The 20,573-nt window shown below is 38.0% G+C and overlaps 3 protein-coding genes across 5 annotated transcripts; all 3 read right to left on the reverse strand.

The window, feature by feature from the left end:
• Positions 1-104: 104 nt before the first annotated feature.
• On the reverse strand, positions 105-4,500 carry LOC306821465 (ferritin, heavy subunit). Of its 2 annotated transcripts, none has more exons than XM_079339917.1 (5): positions 4,167-4,500; positions 3,252-3,357; positions 1,833-1,979; positions 1,497-1,622; positions 105-512 (listed from the first exon to the last, which is right to left on the reverse strand). In XM_079339917.1, exons 2-5 carry the CDS (start codon positions 3,351-3,353, stop codon positions 354-356), a joined length of 534 nt encoding a protein of 177 aa, XP_079196043.1. In that variant the 5' UTR covers positions 3,354-3,357; positions 4,167-4,500; the 3' UTR covers positions 105-353. The 2 variants fall into 2 exon arrangements, with proteins under 2 accessions (XP_079196043.1, XP_079196042.1); XM_079339916.1 differs by having other exon boundaries at positions 4,182-4,499.
• A 2,086-nt stretch (positions 4,501-6,586) lies between these two features.
• On the reverse strand, positions 6,587-9,100 carry rplp2b (ribosomal protein, large P2 b). 2 transcript variants are annotated; one of them, XM_079340077.1, is made up of 5 exons: positions 8,995-9,100; positions 7,947-8,070; positions 7,817-7,865; positions 7,071-7,164; positions 6,587-6,702 (listed from the first exon to the last, which is right to left on the reverse strand). In XM_079340077.1, exons 2-5 carry the CDS (start codon positions 8,067-8,069, stop codon positions 6,624-6,626), a joined length of 345 nt encoding a protein of 114 aa, XP_079196203.1. In that variant the 5' UTR covers position 8,070; positions 8,995-9,100; the 3' UTR covers positions 6,587-6,623. The 2 variants fall into 2 exon arrangements, with proteins under 2 accessions (XP_079196203.1, XP_079196202.1); XM_079340076.1 differs by having other exon boundaries at positions 6,587-6,700; positions 7,066-7,164.
• Positions 9,101-11,326: 2,226 nt separating this feature from the next.
• lin7c (lin-7 homolog C (C. elegans)) lies at positions 11,327-18,377 on the reverse strand. The gene is made up of 5 exons (XM_079339177.1): positions 18,153-18,377; positions 16,945-17,063; positions 16,726-16,797; positions 16,349-16,558; positions 11,327-15,159 (listed from the first exon to the last, which is right to left on the reverse strand). Exons 1-5 carry the CDS (start codon positions 18,187-18,189, stop codon positions 14,992-14,994), a joined length of 606 nt encoding a protein of 201 aa, XP_079195303.1. The 5' UTR covers positions 18,190-18,377; the 3' UTR covers positions 11,327-14,991.
• Between the last annotated feature and the right edge of the window lie 2,196 nt (positions 18,378-20,573).

The following is a 20,573-nucleotide window of genomic DNA, read 5'->3' on the forward strand; positions in this document are numbered from 1 at the left end:
CCGTTAGTGGAAGTGAAACTCTTTGTGTTATAATTAACCAGGTTTGTCCACAGAAGTTTAGTTGTTTCTGCATTTGACACACTTTAAAGAATACGACCAGAACATCAGAATCAGAGGGTTTGTTTTTATTAATTTGATAAACATCTCCTGGCAAAACAGCACTACAAATATAGTGATGACAAAAGCATGGCTAAAAGCAGTGGCAAAAGAGGTCTTTAAACTGGAATATGGAGTACGATATGAGGTTTTAATGACATGCCGGTATCATGCAGATGGCTTTATATTTGAAAACATGAAAGCGAGGTACAAATATACATATTAAGAAAGCTTATGGAGATGTGCTGTGGAGGGATTTAGCTGCTTTCTTTGCCTAAGGTGTGTTTGTCAAACAGGTACTCTGCCAAGCCATTCTGTGGAGCTCCCATACGGCGCAGGTTGGTCACCCAGTCTGACAGCTCTTTGATGGACTTCACCTGCTCGTCCAGGTAGTGTGTCTCGATGAAATCACACAACTAAAAAAAAAAAAAAAAAAAAGGAGGATAATTAAATCAGAGCTTGTTATCACACTCGAACTCAAAGAAAAACAGTTTGAACTCTCAGATTTAAACAAATAGAATCATCATCTGTTTTGCAACCTGATGTATAATTAATAATTATATATAATTGTATAATTATAGCTCTGAAGTAAATAAAAACTGAAGCTTCATTTTTTTTTTTCAAAAGTCAAATCAGGACAACTAACTTGTCAACTAACTAAATTTGCTTCACATCTGGTGAAAAGTATATATATATATAAAAAAAACAGAGAGAGACCTGCAGGGGTGGCTTGAATATACATACCGCATTTACTTTTTTATCCTACGTCTACCATACAATTATTTTAAAAGAACAGCGCCAAAAAAAATATTGTAATAAAATACAAGGCAGTCTCAACGCGCTTCCCTGCCACTTTAACTCATTGCTTTACTATTCACAAAAAGGCAACAATGGGATGTCACAAAAAAAAAAAAAAAAGTTAAAAGATATAGTGTGATAAGAGATGAAAAGACACCAAGACGCAGTGAATAAATACATTAATACTGTATGGGGAGTTTTGGATTCTTCACTTAGAAAGCTGTTGTGATTTATTATATCATTGTCTTGCAAAATAGAAATGATTGGAGTATTGCTGTATCATATGGTTATTGTGGGCCACATGTTGTGTCTTGCATGTCACTGTGTGATTCCCATTCATCCCATATCTAAGCACCGAGGTTCTGTAGGGTACGGGTGTATAACAAATGAGTTTGTGCACATATCTGACTATTTGGATCATTTCACATTTAACGTAGTATGCACAAGGTCACAGGTTCGTTACTCTGAGAAGCTTTTGTTCTTATTCCAAGTCTTGATTAAAACTTTAATACAGAGAATTTGAGCATGCTGTTCTCACAAAGGATGTGACACTGGTGTAAAACGTGTTTAAATGTGCTTTACTGTGCAACCGTCATACTCACGTGTGGGTCATTATGATCCGAGCAGAGCTTGTGCAAGTCCAGCAGTGACTGGTTCACGCTCTTCTCCAACTGCAGGGCACATTCAAGGGCCTCAATTCCACTGCCCCACTCGTCCCTTTCTGGCTTCTGTGTGACAAAAGTAGGCCACGTGTTTAATATTTTACTCAAACGTTGTGTTTGTGAGTCAGGATAAGCAGCACAGCAGAGTTACGCCCACGGTATCTTTAGGTCACTTAGTTTCCCTCCCAGCATGGGCCGTGTGATAGCACACATTGAGATACCGCGCGCAAAAAAAGACAAAAAAAACTATTTATCAGATCAAATAGCAGCCCATACCCTGACATCCTGCAGGAAGATCCTGCCTCCTCTCTGGTTCTGAAGTTTCATTAACTTCTCAGCGTGCTCACGCTCCTCATGCGACTGACTACGAAAGAACTTGGCAAAGTTGGGTAACGCCTGGTCATCCCGGTCAAAGTAGTAGGCCTGTGAGGGGAAAAGAAAAAAGGTTGTTTTTAGACTTTTTTTGAAGTCATTTACTTCTGGTGAGAAATTAGTCCTGAAGTAGGTAAATAAACCACATACACAAATATCTAGCCAAGATTATTAAGGCAAGATTTGATCAAATAGAACTCCATTAATCCTGAACTAACTCTCGTACAGGCTGCCTCACCATTGCAGATAAAGTAACAGAAAGACAAGTGTGACCGTAACATTATCATTGGCAGTTCAGACACATTCGACAGATCTCATACAGTTTAGCATAATCATCATAGCTAACAGAATAAAGTAGCTGCTTTTATATATCAGAACTAACAACACCGAGCTGTCTCAGAACGATTGATGAAAGCTGTGCCCAGAGTTGAAACACGTTTTTTAAGGTCAGGTAACAAACTCTATGCCCTGTTTCTGTACATATCGTAATCTCAAACAGAACTTCAACCTTTGCTTTACGACTTCACCAAAGAACATTCATCACAGCTAGGCTCACATGACATCAGACACCCTCGCACATATTCGCACGTTTCACAATTTAATGTTTGATATGATCATGGACTGGCTCCCTGATCCAAACTACGAGCCTTGTCAAAGAAAAAGAACTTAATTTGTTTTAGAAAATCTGCACTTTACAAGTCCCAGCATATTCTACCATGTCTTTTTTTTTTTTTTTTTTTTTTTTTTTTTTAAAGTGACCCATTAGCTGCTGCATCTGTCTGAGATGCCAATAAGAGAGCAGAATGGAATGCTGCCCCACCACAAACCTCTAATTAATGACCAGCAACATATGTCACGCCATCTGCAAAAACAGAGAGGAGGGAGACAGAGGAAACTGATGGGGAGAGGAAGACAAGTTTTTTTTATGGTTATGAGGTGTCTTTGTTACTTGACCACCATATACTTTGAATGTGTCAGTAAATTTATAACTAGCTACTTTAAGACTTTGACTTACAGGGAGTCATTTTCTTTTAGGGACTTTTAGTTACTTTCAAATGAGGCATCTTTACTTTTACTCTAGCCCCCCCCCCCCCCCCCCCCATCTACCCACATTGTTTTCATCCATCTGCTGTATGCTGGTCTTGCGGATAAACACCTCCAAAGCCTCTACAACTCTGCTGTTATATAACCACAACAGAGGAAAGCGTGAATCAAAATCACTTCTTTGTAATAACTGATACGAGCTATGCTTCTCTAAAACAAAGCAGGACATCCTGCTCGCATTATTTTCCACGTTTTAATAGTCAGTGATTAGTTGCTCACCATAGACAGGTAGACGTAGGAGGCATACAGCTCCAGGTTGATCTGCCTGTTGATTGCAGCCTCACAGTCCTGATGGAAGTTCTGTCTCACCTGGGAACTCATGGTTCTGAAAACAACAAACCAAAGTCTTAGAAGACACACTTACATGACTCAAACACATCTTGCGCCTGTGTGTGTGCGCGTGCATGAGTGTGTGTGTGTGTGTGTGTGTAAGATAAGGGACAGGCTTATATAAGTCCAGACAGTACATGCTATCTAGAAATCTAGGGATCTAATAGATCAATGGAAAAATGAACTTATTAAAACAGTTAATTTAAGAAATGAGGTTTACACAGAGTGAATGAATTGAATTATGGAAATGTGAAAAATAGTTTTAACATTTACTAAATAGTGTCTATAACTTTAAAAGTTGAAAGTGCATGGTGTGTCCTTCGTTGAAATAATTAATTACACTTTTGAAAAACGACGGGTTTTTTAATTTTTTTTTATCTTGTTTAAATATCTTATCAAACAACAGATCAACTTTCAAATAACACTATGATCTAGACAAAATGATTTATTACTGGGCTGACTGCATTATTCAACTCCTGTAGCTTTCAAGTACATTTAGACATGAAAACAGTCAAATAAAATACATGTGTTACGCAATTTCGTTTACCAGTCCTCGACACCTTTCACTGCAGCAGCATAATGTCAGCAAATTTAGTTAAACAGCGGGGTCATCCGTATCAGCTTGAATGTAGAGGATTGATAGTATCTTGTGTTTATTTTAAATGTTTATCACGTCTGGGACTGAACCAAGCTGCGCAGAAACTCGGGAGCTAACTGCGTCAAGGCCACAACTTACTGAGATCATGAGATAAACAACTGTGCCCGCATTATGCAGACGAACAAACAGGAAAACACGGATCTTACATAATGTTTCCTCACCTGGTCTGACTGTCGGGTCTTCTGGTAAAACGGTCGCAAAGGTTTAGCGTGGCGAGTTAGCAAAACAAACAGCTAGCTTGTGAGCTAAACGTGTTGACGATATCTAAGCAAACTGGAGTTTTTGAAGATGATTAAAATTACGTTTGATGTTGAAGGCGGTATTCTGGATGATTTGTTGGATTATTCCCGTCCTGGTGTGTGAGAAGACAGTCGAAAGGTTGCCGTTCAAGCACTGTTGAAGCAGGTAACCTTCACTGTCCGCTAACGAGAGGGCGCACTGCGGGAAACGGGCTGGACCGCGACAGATAAGCAAATGGTAAGGACCGTGACGTCACTGCCCGGAAGACGGAGTAACATGTTGCGCCCACATTTATGTGTGATTTATATTGAGTTTGAGCAATGGTGGAAATTTACCAAGTATAATGAACACAGTTGTGTATTCTCTGATATAATTTGCTAGCCTTTAGCCAGCTTTAAGTGACAATATATAATAGTGTTTATTTGTTTGAATGAGATATTGTTTAAGTAAATTATCTTACATAATATTTAATCGTGTTAGCCTTCTACGTCTGATGTATTAAATACATGTTGTTTCAGCACATTGAAAACTTTTAATTTCGGCACTTAACTTTTGGTTAAATAAAGTTTTATCTAGTGTCTTTTACATTATGATGACTGTGGTTTTCAATGAAGGAAAAGTTTTCAATGAATGTGAATAATTAAAAGTAATGCTCTAGGGTCCTGTAAATTCAAAGGAATAACATGAAGTTATATGCAGCGAAACTAAAATGCAAATCTCCACAACAAAGTACCCTGAACCATGGTTGTGAAAGGGTAAACTTCGGCCATGGTTTCAAAGGGTAATTAGAGTTAGGAGACTTACGGCTTGACCATGGGATCAGGTTTATATTCAAGCTGATCATTATTTTTGGTTTTATACCAGGACATTTAGAAGATCGTATAGCACAGTCATATCTTTTACTCACACAAATCAATAAACTGAGAAAGAGCTGCTGGCTCAGCAATGAGCACATGACATGATTCAGCTCTGTGGTGTCACGGACACAATCAGGAAAAGTTTCATATTGTGAAACAGCTCAGTCATACACACTGTATCACACACAATGTTAAACATTGTTCAGTCTTTGACAGGGGTAAATAAGCAACCAAGCTACTGGCTACTCTTTGTTTGCTTTGTTGGGTATACTTATATTCTTCAGTAAATTATATTATTTACAGTAGTATTACAAATAAAACCAATTTATTTCTTGCTATCAAGAGGCTAGTGTTGTTTCCTGACCCAACGATGCATTCAGGACTGTAGACTGCAGGCCCTGTTGGGTTTATGGCCTGCATACTTTCATTTTAATCAAACAGCATGAGAATTAGTAGACAAGCTCTTCTAGTACACTGCACGTCACCTGTTTTTGGTGGTTTTGAATTTATTTTGAATAATTAGACATAAGGGAAACCAATAAACTTAGGTGGGCTGATATGAATAAACAAAGCTGATCTTTGAAATGACCTTTTTTTTTTTAACCAAAGGCTAAAGTGACTTAATAATCAAAGTCTCCTGTGGTTTAATCATTTTGATATTTGTTGAGCAATGTCCCATTATGCCCGCTCAGAGACCTGTGACTGTACTTTATAGTTACATTTGTTTTTAATACAATACCTTTCCTGCTTAATTCTAAAAAGGACTGTAATACTTGAGATTTTGAAATGCTTAAAACAAGACTGTAGTAAGAAACAGGTTTTGCCAAGGGTCTTTAAGGGCTGCAGACCGCCTGTTTTGGAAGTAAAACGTATTCATTCTGTTACTAACAGTAAAACAGTCAAACTCGTGGATTTTCTTTTTGTATTACAGACATCAAGTGTCTTGTCAGTGCAAAAACAGGCTTGTGGTGGTTATTTTGACAGCTACAATAAATGTTGACGAGTGGATAAAAGTTCAAAATTAGCTTTTTTAAATCTCAAGTCATTCTTGATTAAATTATGAATTGTGGATAAAGGAGTGTTATGTGCGGGCGTAGGTGAACCAACACTAGTTCCCCTGTTAATGCATGTCGGCATAGAATAAATAGTCAATTTTAAACGTTTTAGACAGCGCCATCTGCTGGGCTCAATCACACACTCCATGGTTTAGTCTTTAGTAACTTGTTTTTCCCTTCAGGGTCCAACTTGAAGCACAGCAATGTATGCACAGCGTCATTCTAAATAACACCATGTTAATTTTGTTTTTATGTACTTGCACAATTGTGTTAGCGGTTTTTCAGCCTGTCAGACAAAAAAAAATTACAAATGGCTGTTTTCTGCAGCCAGCTTACATTGAATGTCAGTGACTCAACCTTTTCTACTTTCTGAATACCAATAAAGTGAAGATCAATGCTAAAAACAACACTTAGTTTGTTTTTTATAAATTTTATTCATTTTTGGAAAAGTTTAATCGAACAGGCCGAATCCCATGTCGTCATCAGACTCCTCAGACTCTTCCTTCTTCTCCTCCTTTTTCTCCTCAGCTGCAAAACAAATAGAAATTGATGTAATTTACCAGGTAGCCATGTCTATGTAGTTACTCATTCATGCCTTTATTTTTAAATTTGTTTTAAACATCTAACACAGAGGGTGTTGTGCTTAAAACAGACCCAAGAAAAGAGTTAACATGCTCCACTATCAATTCATAACCGGTGATAAGCAAGTGAGGTAAAAATGGAGAAATCTAAAAACTGTCAAAAAAGTTCGCTGTAAATTTGTAACATGATGCTGTGAGAAACCAAAACAAATCTACTGGTTTTTGCTGCATTTAATCATCAACATACAAGGTGAGGGCATGTGCCAAATGTCACTGATGCTGACAAATTAAATGCTAAACTGCAATGCTCACCTGCAGCAGCAGGGGCGGCGGCTCCACCTGAGCCAGCAGCTGCAGAGCTGGCAACGGCCACTGCACCTCCTGCAGGCATGCTGGCCAGCTTGCTGTAACCTGAGGAGACACGAGTGGGCAGAGGAAAAGATTAATAATGTTGACACTCCACATTCAGGAATAAGAAATGTCAGAAATGCAAAATAGTTTTTAAAATATTTAATTTGCATCTTTAGTGAATAAGTTATAATCTTCCAAACCTCAGTTAACAGTTTTTTATTTAGCATTGTGAAATTAATCAATTATTTATGTCTGTCTTCATTCAAATAACTTAAAAACTGTTCATACAAAAAAAGTTGCAGTGTTTACCCTACCATTGAAGGACAATTTCATTAAATATATACTTTTGGGCTTTTTATGTAAAGTAGTGTTAAGTAGATAGATTCAAAAATCAGGGAAAGAGAGTTAGCAATGACATGCAGGACAGGAGTCCGAATTTAGATTCAAACCAAGGCTGCCCACTAAAGGCCTACAGCCTCCATAAATGGGACGCACACTAAACACTGCGCCACTGAGTTAATTATATTTTCTACATAACGCCAGATAAAAGTAATTTAAGGATACCTTTCCGATATTAGTTATTCCAATAAGCAGTCCTACACCTTATTTGGGAAGCTAAACAGCTTTTTAAAACTAAAAGCGTAAAAATCTGCAGCCATTGGATTATTGTTGACCAGTAACCTACTGAGAAATGTTTAATTGGCACACTTACCTGTGGCAATCACATCATTGACATTCTTTCCAGAGAGCTCTGTGATGACCTGATGAAAGAAATCAAATATGTTTAGAAAATCTCACTGTTGGTAGAAGAACTGCTGCCCCAACACACCGCCTATGTGTACCTTGTCGAGACGAGCATCATCAGCCTCAATGCCAACGCTTTCCAGGATCTTCTTGATGGCCTTGGCTTCAGGGTTTTCAGTGCCCCCCAGGGAAGCGAGCAGGTAAGCAGCAACGTAGCGCATTCTGCCAAAAAGAAAAAAGAAGCAAGATTCAGTACAGGTAGGATGTCATACATTTGACATCACATAAGTTTTTTATTTGTCCGTTTACTCGTCATTATAGTCAATGGTTTGAGCTGGCAACTTGACAATTCTTACTTTCTTATCAATATATGCATCACTGATTTTTGTTCTTTAAATCAATACTCCTCACTTATACTGCCATCACTGGTTTTTGCACATTTATCTAATTGGTCACTTTCTTGACAAGCTGGAATACTGAAGTGAAATCCTGATGCGTTTATTATTCTTACTTGAATACTTTGGACATTTTTAGTGCGTTTCTATTTAATATTCCGTGTTATGTTGTGCGTTTGCTGTCCTGCTGCTGTAACGACAAGTTCCCAGCTTGGATGGATAAAGTACACCTTCCTAACCGCCCGCAGGAAGTTTTAGTGTCCTCAATATGAGCTTACCTACGGCAGAGAATTGCCAGGCCAGCATCACACACAAGGCTAAACAAAAGCACATTTTATATATAGTGTTGGGGACTTCGTGGTCCTTTTTCCCTCTACTGAACTCCGCTGAGTAGGATGAAAGAAAATCTGACCGTCTATCGTTTGAGTAAAACTAAACCACTACATAATTCATTAAAGATGGTGTTGAAGACTAACATTAACTTGTGAGTTTAGTTTACAATAATGATTTCAGAGGTGAAAATGAGTTACATTAGTTACATCTTAAACCCATGTGGCGGCGTGCTAACATTATCACTAGCTATCTGGAACGCTAGCGTCATCTCGGTGTGTAAAAACAACAATTATTGTCAAATGCCGCTCCTCAAGTTTTTTATTTTAGAATTTAATATCAAGCTAACATACTTATTTGTTAGTCAATGTGTTTATTCCTTCGATTAATTGCCGTATTATGTAATATATTAAACACTTACTTGCAGGATTGGCGAGCGCGTGTTCACTACAACGTTAGCACGGACAGAAAGGAAGTGACGTCACAGAATGTGGGCGCATGAAACCTCGCTTCTTCTTTGTCAGAAAAATAAGCACGACAGAGAGTAAAGTGCTCTCTGCTGGACCGGAGTGAGAAAACAGTTTAAAAGAATACTCCACACAAGCTATGACACTTTCAATGGGAATTTAAATGAAATTTCTATGGTACAGAAATTTGTATGGACGTATTTATTAATATTTTGTAATTTCAACCAGAAATATAATTTTAATGAGAGGCTTTGCAATTTGTGAATTGTTGTTTGTGGCAGCTTGCTGTGAGGCTGTGTTTACTTTTTTAAAGCTGGTTGTTTTAAATTAATCTATTCGGGATTGTTGTTTTCGCTCTTCTGTCTATTTTTTTTTTTTTTTTGGATAATAAATTCCCCCCTTTTTATTAAACAATTTCTGCTTCATGAGCAATTCCTCTGCTCTGTCGGAACATATTTTTACTCACCACCAGAGCCCAACAGCCACGCTTAAATACTATTTTTCATGTATACGTACAACCTGTAATGCTCGATTTTGGTTGTTCAATTCCATAAATTGCCACTTCTAAAGAAGGAGTAGGTTTTCATTTAACTTTAAATCCTGAAAACTTCTTGTTCATCCTAGTCAGGCCTATAGTCTGCTTTTAGCTTTTTTTTTGTCATGTTATGTATTTAATATCCTTATCTAGTTTTTAGATTTTGCTGCAGCAATGTGCAGAGGAAATGTTTTTTAAACTTACCATATATTTTTGTTTGGTATAGTTGTCTTTAGGTCTTATCTCTTTGAGCAAACTTTGTGTTTTAGATAATATGTGTTTTGCCATACATGAATCAGTTTCCTATTTCTCGTCTGCTCCTTCTGTTGTTTTGGCTCCAGATCCAGTTTGGCCTCCTGCTTCGTCCTCTGGCCCTGCTGCTGCTCAGCTTGTTCCTGAGTGTGATTGATTTTGGTTGCCAGCAAAGACGCAGTGAACCATCCTCACACAACACTCTGCTGTGGATCAGGTCCACAGGATGAGAAACCAGCAGCTGTGCTCCGGTCTCAAGCTGTAGTGTGAACAACCGACTCTAATGAATCGCTGTCACGTGCACGGTTAGGTTCCAGGCAAGCAGCCACTGATTTACTTCTGAGCTCCTCTTAGAAAACCTACAGTATGAATGGATGCTTAAACATAACTATATCCAGTAAAGTTTTAAAAACACTAAGACATGTGCAGCAGACGAGTCAAAGGGATAAGTGGATCACAATTTTACTTCTGAGGAAGAATGTCTCCTCAAAACATGTCACAAAATAAAAAATGTCTTTTTTTTTAAAAAATATTAAAAATAGTAGATCATTTTAAAATATTTGTAACCATGAAATAGACATGTTGCTACATTAAATGTGCCCTTTAATGCAGGCATGACTGAAGGGAAAACATATTATTTTTTAAACGACTGACATGAAGAACACAGGGGAAACATTAAGAGTCTGACTAAGGTTTTTAATGACATGCATGCTTTTTGTGCAATGATTATTCAAAATATTGGCTTTGAAAACAAAGATTAGATATGTGGATTTATTTGGCAACAATATATTTAATAAATCTGGTGTGCTGGAATTTTCAGAGCATAAAATTGAATGTAAAGTACAAGAAAGGAGAGACTAATAAAACAGGAATCCACAAAATGGATTATTTTCTCCTTAGTTCATGATTATTCTAATGAGGAAAACCTTATTAGAGTCAAAAGCTCCCATACATCTGATCCATCGTTTTTTCAACACTTCATGTAATTGTGAATTTGGAATGGGCTTGTGAGGATTTTTCTTTATTCTACCTCATGGCATGACTTAGTTCTGTGAGGTCGTTTCTTGCTTCACATTCATTTGATGCGTCACAGTGAAAGAGGTGCGGTGTGGTGAATATTTCCTGATGCAGCTGCAGCAGTCAAATGTAACAAGAGACTTAGTCCCATTTGTTGGAAAATTAAACAACTAGTTCAAAAAGTCATTTAGATAACCGCCCCCCCGTTATTGTTCACATTTAAAATTACATCAAAACAGGATCACACTGTGCGGTTTAATCTGAGTTTAAGGCTACATTTTTACAAGACATCTTCCATACATTCTAATGTCTCGTTGGTCATCTGAAGAGTAATGAATCCATCACGCAGCACAAACGTTTGGAATGAAACATCCTTATAAACAATCAAGAGTCTTATCTCAGTTCTTTCCAGTGTTATTGAGTCCATTGAGTCAAAGTACAGTGTGTGTGTAAAAGGGCTTCAAGAAGACCATTAAAACTGGTTAATGTAAGCACTGTTTATTAAGCCTCCAATCTAAGTATCCGTATGTTCTACATCACAACAGTTTACATTCCACATCAACGTAACACAGTTAATAAGGTAAGAAAACCAGAGAACACAAAATAACACAACACAGTCTAAAGGTAATAGTTCTCAACAAGCATTGGCTAAAACATTTCAAAACATTATCAAAGATTTCACAAATGTTGCAAGTTTGGTCTTAGTTTGGAAAACAAAGAATCAGTTCAGCCCTCAGAAGAGAAGTTCTGATCCAGGAGGGTCCATCCCACCCAACCCCCCCCCCCTTTAGATCCTCCTCCTGCACCTGCACTACTCTTCAGAGAGGCTTTTCTGATATGGCCTTGGTACACAGTCAAAATGGAAGTACCAATCATTCCTGGTATTAGTTTTAGGAAAATCACTTATAAAAATTGAGAAAAATATCAAAAGAAAAGTATTATAAAAAATACTCTATTGACCATCCCAATATATAGACAAGGAAAACGAGTAGAAAGTTGAAGGGTACTTCACAGAGTTTCCAAACTAAGTCAGACAATGGTCGGTGACATTCAGTGGAGAGCGTGACTGTGCGTCATCAATACCAGGTCTCATTACATTATTCCTGATTCATGATGTGTGTTTGTAAGCAGTGAATCTAGCGAGCTAACACTGGAGCAAACAATCAAGTGACAAACTATATATCCTTTTAATTTTCTGCTTTTATGTACATCCCTACTCTTGTGCTAAGCGTTCGTCCCTAAAACAAAAACAGCCGATGCAATGGTCTGTAGCTAACCAACTCGTCTCCATGCATCCTGACAATCATCTATCCAACAGAAAGCTTAGATCAGGACATTTCACTGCACATACCTGACTGTGATCAGTTCAAGAATAAACATTGTAAAAGTAACTCCCATGTGTTTTACATTAGCTGTGTCCACGCAGCCTTTAAAGAGGCCATGTTCAGTAACATTCTGCAGAACAGTGACAGCTATTTTGCACCATTGTAGGACTTTTTCAAAGTTTTGAAATTGTTTGCATAGATAATCAATTTGCATTAGATTTTGGTGTATTTTGTACGTTTTATTTTATGCTTCGTCTCTAAATCAAGCCTTCTTAAGAGGTGTTAAGATACAACACAAGATAAGGGCCTTATGTACTCATTGTGTTTGATGGTTTTCTTCACACTACTTTTCATAATCGAGTCAACGTTTGGTCCCTTCAATGGTATCTACCAGCAATGTGAGTTCAGCTCATTTTGCGAGTAAACCTGATATTGAAGGAAGCAGCTGACTTTTCGTGACATGAAGGGTAATAATGGATGCATGCAGAGGCTGTAACAGACAAAAGGAAGAGATCTCTGACCGCCTGATTAAACTTCAACTGACTGAATTGGAGTTCTGATTATCCTCCCATCATCCCCAGCTGATCAAACGCAAAGTACTTTTGGACTTTAAATCAGCACTTTACAGTTTGGAGAGTTGCCTTCATTGGACTTTTGAGAATTGATGGACAGGATAACAAAAACAAATTAAAACAAGACAAAATAATGACATTTCTGCAGAACGGTCCAACATCAGAGGACAGAGTGATTAAACCCATCGAAGGAGAGACTTATCATTCACTGCAAACTTAATCCACCGTCCATCTAATGTGTGGATCACACAGATTCAACAAAGCTACTGCAATCATTCCTGCCCCTCTACCTCAAATAACATGGCTTAGTCAGCTAGAGCCTAGTTCACATTATGATATATACACGACGAGCTATGAATCAAATGGACAAGCTGTGGTAAAGAACCTCGAAATATGTTAGTGAAATGATTAGAGAGAGGTCTTTTCACACAATGCTCCCTTTTTGTTTATTAGTGAATAATAAAATGTTTTGAAAGGTGGCATGCATGCAGGCGTGCGTGTGTGTGTTTCTTTTAAAACGCATTTACATCCACATCATTCGCGGATTTCAACACTTTGTGTCGGATTTTAAAAAGTGAGAGGAAGTGTCCAAAATAAACAGGCTTTTGTAAGTTACTGACACATTACCTGCACGAGCCTGCTAAAGAAAGAATCCGATCGACAGTACTCAGTAATAAGATATTCACCACTGTTATGACCCTGACAGGACGCACGGTTTATCTGTAAATATAGGGTACACTAAACTGATGGTTTCAAAGAGAAAGCTTGAGAGTGACACGAAAGAAAAATACAAAAATGTCTCAGTATGGAAATAAATATGTGCTGACTGTACAGAAAACAATAAAAGCTATTGCTGTAGTGCATATTAAAAAAAGTATCTATTGTAATATTGTTTGTCGTGAGTATGAGCATCATAAAAGGACATTTTCTAAATATGTTAACCTGCTTGTTCTGAACGACTGATAATGTGCCGATGCAGCAGACTGACACCATCCTCTTCTAAACTCTTGAAAAACGTAATGTATATGAGGTAACCGTGTACCCGTGTCTGTGAGATCGATCATGTGAAAACAATGAAATGCTCATATTAAGAGGACTTCTTTTTTTCCTGACTGCTTGATACACAAATGTCTGATTTCTCCTCATGACACAAACCGTGTTAACAAGCCGTTTGAACTTCAGATCAAGGACACGTTTTCTTTTTTTTTTTTTGAAGTCGACGGGCCTTCTAGTCAGAACTGTAGCTGGCAAAATAAAAAGGAAGTACGCTCCTGATGTATGTCAAGACAAATTCATCAAAAAGCTGAACATCCTGTGCTGACAGGCAAGAATTATGCTTGTGAGTGTTTATTACTTTGATAAAAGTTAAAACTTCAAGTCTCTGACGGCAGGCGTTCAGCTCAAAAGTTGCAGAGACCCCATTACGTCACTTACAGTTCCCGCTGAGCTTTTTATAGAGTGGTATGGCGTTAAAAAAGTAAAAGAGGAAGCCCAAAGAGAATCTTGAAGATAATCCAGCACTGTTGTTTCTCTGTTTCCTGCCACTTCTTTCCTGCATCATCAAACATAACTATCTTTTTTTTTTTGACTTATCTAAACTGCCATCAACTCTTCATTCAGACCTGCCCGTAGAGAGGTGATCAAATTAAAAAGCAGCTTCCTCAAGTTTGCATGATTAAAGAGGTTTTTAACCAGTATTTTCTGTGTATAAATATCAAATCAAATACTATTTGAGAACCACAAAAGCATGACGTTTATCCTGCCATGAACATTTAATGATCAGCCATCGACTTTGAACTGTCAAAAAGAAATGAACGAGAGGTGAAAACAGTACATGACATGAACGGGTCTGCCCTGAGGCACTTCGTAGTGGTTGTGCTAAAACGATTAATATCACTGCCTTTCCAGTCGAAGGAATTGTGTAGTTGGTCTCAAAAGCATTCGAAGTTGCATTCAATTTGTCACTTGGAAAATAATGCACACATGTGAGCGACCACCTACGTTGACAATCATGATCATTTTAGTGTTTGTCTAGAGTTGTAGTGTCAAGTCTAACAAAAAAAACTCTTAATGCTACAGAGAGGAGAAGAAGCACAATAAACAGTGTGTGGGAGAAGAAACAATAGGCATGTTGGTTATGGTTTTGTTCAGGATGGGAGATAAGAAAGGGACCAGAGCAAACGGCCAGAAGGCTAGAAAGAGAAGAGACATGGGAGCTGGGTATCATCACAGAAAAAAAAAAACACAATTCTACTGAGGGTAGTTGTTCTGTTGCCGGCGCTTCGCCGATCTCATTTTCTCAAAGCGTGACTCCATTTCCTCGAGGACTTTGGGGGTGTACCTTACGACCAGCTTCACTGTGCCCTGAGCGGCTTTGAGGAGTTCCACTGCTTTCTCGTGGTGCTCACCTTCCACACTCTGAACGACACACAAAGAAACAACATTTTTATCACATGGAGGCACAACAACTGGTCGTTGAGCCTACACTTTTTACAGTCGTATAATCCTGAAAAGCAATATACTGTTGGCATTGTTAAGCACAAAATCAACGAGGTGTGAAGTCAATGGAAACAACACAGTCAGTATTTTTATTGGTTTGGTCCAATTTGATATATAAAGTTTGTAATTTGGAATTTTTATAAGAGAAAAAATACGAGCAACAAAGTCAATAGGTCGATTGTTTACGCCCGACGCTGGAAGTGAAACCCAAGCACAACAAGCATCATTCACACCGGCTGAACGATGGTGAAGTGTTGAGGAAGAAAACGAAGCTGGCCTTCGAAAGTTTGTGTACAAACACAATGATAACTCAACATTAAAAGTTCATATACACATGCAGCCTCCTACAGCTGGACGGGTAGATTTCCTGCCTTCAATCGGCTTCAGAGACAATTTTCAGAAGACTTTTACTCGGCTCATCAGTACTCCTCTTCCCCGTGAGCTTTGTTGATGTACAGCAACATTTATTTGAGCCGGGCTCCTGAGTAGAAGGAGCTTGCCCAAACCTTCATCGAGCTGATCTGAACCTACTATCACCCGATGTAAACGGCGCCCCGGCCACCATCATCGGACTGTGTCGTCCAAAGTGTGGACAACAGGACTGCGAGGAACACGAAGGTGAAATCCTTCCTGTGTCTCATCGCATCTCTTCCTATCCCATTTCTTTCTGAACAATGAGTAAAGTCTTTTACCTGCTCTTTTGTAAAGCGCATCGAGATAACACTTGTTATGAATTGGCGCGATACAAATAATGACCGACTGATAGACGGACACAGGAATACGCTCTATAGTGAAAATACATACTGTAACTGTACAATTTGTTGAAGTAAATGTCTGATTTTATATTTTGGGCCATAATAAAAGAATTAACAAAAAAACATTCGAGAAGTTAATATTGTTTTTTCTGTCCAAACTGCTTCAGAGTTTATTATCATTTCAGGAAGATACTGATGCTAACCAAAATTATTGGCCTCGGGGGGAGACAGTGGCGCTGCGCTCTTCTCTATTTTATATGGAGTTGAATAAACTGCCTGAGAAACATATTCACTTGATCAGACTGACACGGTATTCCCAACATCTTAGAGAAAGTCAGTAAAATTGAACGTACCACCCCATTGACAGAGAGGAGCTGGTCGCCTCTCTTCAGGCCTCCATGTCGGTCAGCGATGCCTCCTGGGATGATTCGTGAGATATAAATGGGTGAGTTCTGCTCCTTTCCACCCATTATATTGAAACCCAGGCCTTCTTCCGTCTTAGGCAGTTCCACGACACGAGGATGTGAGTGTCCCTCACTGGCTGCAAAAGCTGCCACAGTTGCCTACAAATAAACAAGAACTGTTCTTTAACCTTTGCAAATATATCGTAATTGTACTCTAAGAATGCAATATGTTAATGTTGTTAATGTGTTTGACTTGGAACTACAAAGTGTCTGGAAGAAACAAGTGGTTTGAAATTAGAAATAAATAGTATTTAGATTGGGTCTACCTTAGCTGTGGCGTTGGCCCTAACCTCAGGACTGCTGTTGATGTCCACAGTTTCGTACACATGTTCATAAACCTGAGGAGACAAAGACCCACAATATTTGGTCACATTCCTTGAATTCATTGAATACAGCCAATCAAACCAAATTTGTTTTTTGTTTTTTTTTTACTGTCCACTCGCAGAGCGAAGTGTCCAATCAGCAACAAAGACAAAAAGTCTCACCTCTCTGACAGCGTTACAGAATTCACTCTGTAAGACTCTTTGCAGCGCCTGCAGCTTCTGCGGCGGCACTTCCCCCGTCCTCTGCAGCTTATCAAGCAGTTCAACAGCACGGTTAATATCTGTCATCAAGAAAACAAAGACAAGCATCAAGACTTCAGTTGATATCCACATTGATATGAAGACGTAGCCTGTCTGAAAGTCACCTAAACATAACAGAGCAGCGAGAAAGTTCCGTCTGGACAGCATTATAAATGTAACACTTATGTATATAAGATCATTATAATTTGATCCATTTCCTGTTAACAAACGTGACTTTATTTGATTTTTCTTGACTTGCAGTATTCATTCTGATCATAAATATTTTCCCGCTTGAGAAAAAATAAAATACCCTTGATTATAAAACTTAATAAGTCAATAAGAGGCAACGTCCAACACATAAAGCTTCAGAGAAAGACAAATAATTCCCTCCATCAACCTTAACTTAAAGGTGTTTAGACAAACATGTCATGAATGATTTCAACAGAGAGATGTACATGTAATGGCAGAAAAAATATATATATACACACACCATCGGGAACTGTAAAAAATATCGTTTCTCTTTGCTTTGAGGAATATTCCTCTCTGATTGTATCTCTGCTGCAGTAACAAATACAAATTCATGAACATTAAGTTAAATTGGTGTATTAGGATGTGCTGTTTGTAAATATAAATTCATAAACGTGATCATGAAGTTAAAATAGTGTATTAGGATGTGTTGTTTGTAAATATAAATTCATGAACATGATGTGGTTTATTTAAGTTTCATCTATTTAACACAGCAGGAGCATTTGTTCAAAACAAGTCTGTGATGTCAATAATTTCGTCTTAAAATTACTGATCATTAAACCGGTGCGTCAAGTTTTATAAAGATAAAAAATCTTTAATATAATAAACCAAGCTCGGTGTCTAACTGTGTTGTTAGCTTGTGATTAAAACATTGTGGCAGTAGATATCTTATTCTGTTAATCAGCCGGTTTAAATTATACACGCAAACACAGCCATAAAAATACTTATCACAAGACATTTTATATTTCCACATAAAACAGAATTAACAATAAAGAGGAAGATAATAACTTCAGGCTAATGCTAAGGTAGGCTAGGCTAACAGCTTCCCCGGTATCACAACAAATATATTTCTAAGCTAACGCTAGCTAATCAATAATGGTTACCTCTTTCCAAACGCACAGGTTCTCCAAGCGATGCCATTCTTCAAAGTGTCAGATAGATACTGCGTTGAAGGATAGATGTGGAAAACTAAATGTGTTAATCCTGGTTAGCCTTACGTGCGCTTTACCGAGACGATTATTCAGATTAGCCAAGTTAGCCAGCTAGGCTAGCTGCCAGTGTCATGGGGCGTTCACGTACACCTCGTCAAATTGTAAATGAACGAACTCGATACAACTTCTGAATCACTGCTATACAAAGTGATCGAGGAATCACTTATTAAATGATTCCATACATTACACTTATGATATATAACACAGTATGATACATTATCTTCAGTCTGGGGTTGATACTTGAAATATAATGTGAAAAAATATATATAAAAATATGTCTATCAACGGAGTGTCTGATTTCCTGGTACATTCATGCAGACAATCTCTATACTAAATACAGGACAGTGTGAAAAAGATTAATTGCTTTGTTTATTTTGTAAAATATGTTCACAAGGAACATAATAGGCCTGTTTAGCCATACTGTCGCTCCAGTAAACAGTAAGGACCAATTCCCCTCCCATATCAATATTAACCGATCATTCAGTTAATTTAATCACCTATCATCACTGATAGATATTTAATTCTATAGTAGTTAGTCTGTGCATGGATGCTTTTATCTCCAGGGGTTTGTTACATAATGTGTTGTTGATTGGTGACATGGGACCTGCCAGAAACTTCCTTTGCTGACACCTGGGAGAAGCTGCTCCTTTGCTGCCCTCTGCTGGTGACTCTGCAGAATACAAGTATACAGAAACTTCTGCTGCACTGCTCTCTGTGTGGGCTCAACATTTCAAGTATGAATCACTCCTGACCACACCCTAGCATGTGATAACACACAAAGTGCTTTGACAACTGATGAAAAACCCCTAATGAGACGCACAAAACACTTTTATGTGGGACCCATATTTAGCGGGAAAATAGTTTTTTCTTTTCTGATGCAATAAGATAGTTGATTTCCACCTCTAGTTTTTGTCTTTAAGCTTCAGCCAAAGCAATGAGTCAAAGTAAAAATACATCTCACTGTAATGTATTAACATGCATGATTTATGACCTAAAACATCATATGGGCTACATCCTGGCTCAAAGATATTTCAGAATCACTTTGTTCATTAATGAATGCATTTGGAGGATGGCACTTTACTATTACTTAAGCATGTTTTAACAAAAAAAGCCAGAGGCTTCTCCTCATGATGAATGGAGCAGCTCAAAATATCCTATCTACGATGCACAGCAGAAGGTATGATTATAGCAGGTGCGAAGTCACATACATCAATTTTAACAAGTCATTCCAAATCTATCTGAAGGGGGATTGTTGTTCATTTTCACTTTGGTTGTATATAAAGCCAGGAAACCTTTTTATTGTTAATTCATAACAAGAATGATCTGGAATTACTGCTTGCTTCTCCTATCTTTCTCAGAGGTGTTGCCTAGGCCCTTTTTTGTTCTCAGTGTCTATATAAGAATTTTAACTTTCAGCATCTTCATCAGAGGATCTGAGAGAAAATGTGTAGGGCATACACCTTTCAACTGCTTTCTCCTTTTCTGTCGTTTTCTTTCCAAATCACAAAATACAGCATTAGGTCTTCTTCAAGAGGTCACACTTACCTTCAGTGGGCCAAAGTAGAAGTATTTGTCGATTGGCATCTCTTGGAACGCAAAAATAAGACTCATTTGAAGTTGGGGGTGAAGATCTTTATCTGCTTTTAAAAAATGGACTGTTTTCTCTCTGTGAAATGTGTCATATTGTGGGTACATGTGTTTTGTGAGAAATTGAAACACTCTTCTATTTACACAACCCCAAACCAAAGCATATAGACTTGTTGTGCAAGTGGTTGCAATGGCTTTACCATTAGATCAACGTACAGCTGCTTAAACTCTGCAACGATCTTTCCTCTTTTGAAGATTTAAAAGTGGGACTATACGTTGTAGTAATAACAACATGTTGGGTGTATGTTTTTAATGTAGACACACGGGAAAGACTCAGGTATGCTTCATGGAACCGAAGCGTAGCCTACTTGTGCTGGTCTACACTTGTGAGAGTGTTTAGGCGCTTCTCTCTTGTGATGTCGAGTTTTTGTTGTTGTGAAATATTGCATGTGAAGCTGAAGTAACAGTTCAATAAATCTCTGCACACCCGTGTATAAACACTTCACTTTCAACAGACATACTGTATGTTTGTGTTGCAGCGATTACAGGTTGGAGAGGGGCAGAAAGTGTGTAATTATCATTTTTCCTCTTCAGAATAAGGCCAAGAGATGGAACATATCCATTAAGTACCTGTCATTACATGATTTGAATTTCGTATTTTATGCAGCATTTGTTTGTGCGCATCTTGTATATGTTTGTGTGTGTTGTCATTCTCCTATCCGATTT

This window comes from Symphodus melops (genome assembly GCF_947650265.1).
Source record: "Symphodus melops genome assembly, chromosome: 3".
NCBI lineage: Eukaryota > Metazoa > Chordata > Actinopteri > Labriformes > Labridae > Symphodus > Symphodus melops.

Coding starts and splice junctions, on each gene's coding strand:
- LOC306821465 (XM_079339917.1), bottom strand. CDS start 3,353: ATGAGTTCCCAGGTGAGACAGAACTTCCATCAGGACTGTGAGGCTGCA. Junction 1,980..3,251: donor CCTACGTCTACCTGTCTATG/GTGAGCAACTAA, acceptor TTCCCCTCACAG/GCCTACTACTTTGACCGGGA. Junction 513..1,496: donor CGGATCATAATGACCCACAC/GTGAGTATGACG, acceptor TTTTTTTTTTAG/TTGTGTGATTTCATCGAGAC.
- rplp2b (XM_079340076.1), bottom strand. CDS start 8,069: ATGCGCTACGTTGCTGCTTACCTGCTCGCTTCCCTGGGGGGCACTGAA. Junction 7,165..7,816: donor CAATGATGTGATTGCCACAG/GTAAGTGTGCCA, acceptor GTGTCTCCTCAG/GTTACAGCAAGCTGGCCAGC. Junction 6,701..7,065: donor CGCCGCCCCTGCTGCTGCAG/GTGAGCATTGCA, acceptor TTTGTTTTGCAG/CTGAGGAGAAAAAGGAGGAG.
- lin7c (XM_079339177.1), bottom strand. CDS start 18,189: ATGGCATCGCTTGGAGAACCTGTGCGTTTGGAAAGAG. Junction 16,798..16,944: donor TCTGTAACGCTGTCAGAGAG/GTGAGACTTTTT, acceptor TTGTCTCCTCAG/GTTTATGAACATGTGTACGA. Junction 16,559..16,725: donor GGGCCAACGCCACAGCTAAG/GTAGACCCAATC, acceptor GTTTATTTGTAG/GCAACTGTGGCAGCTTTTGC.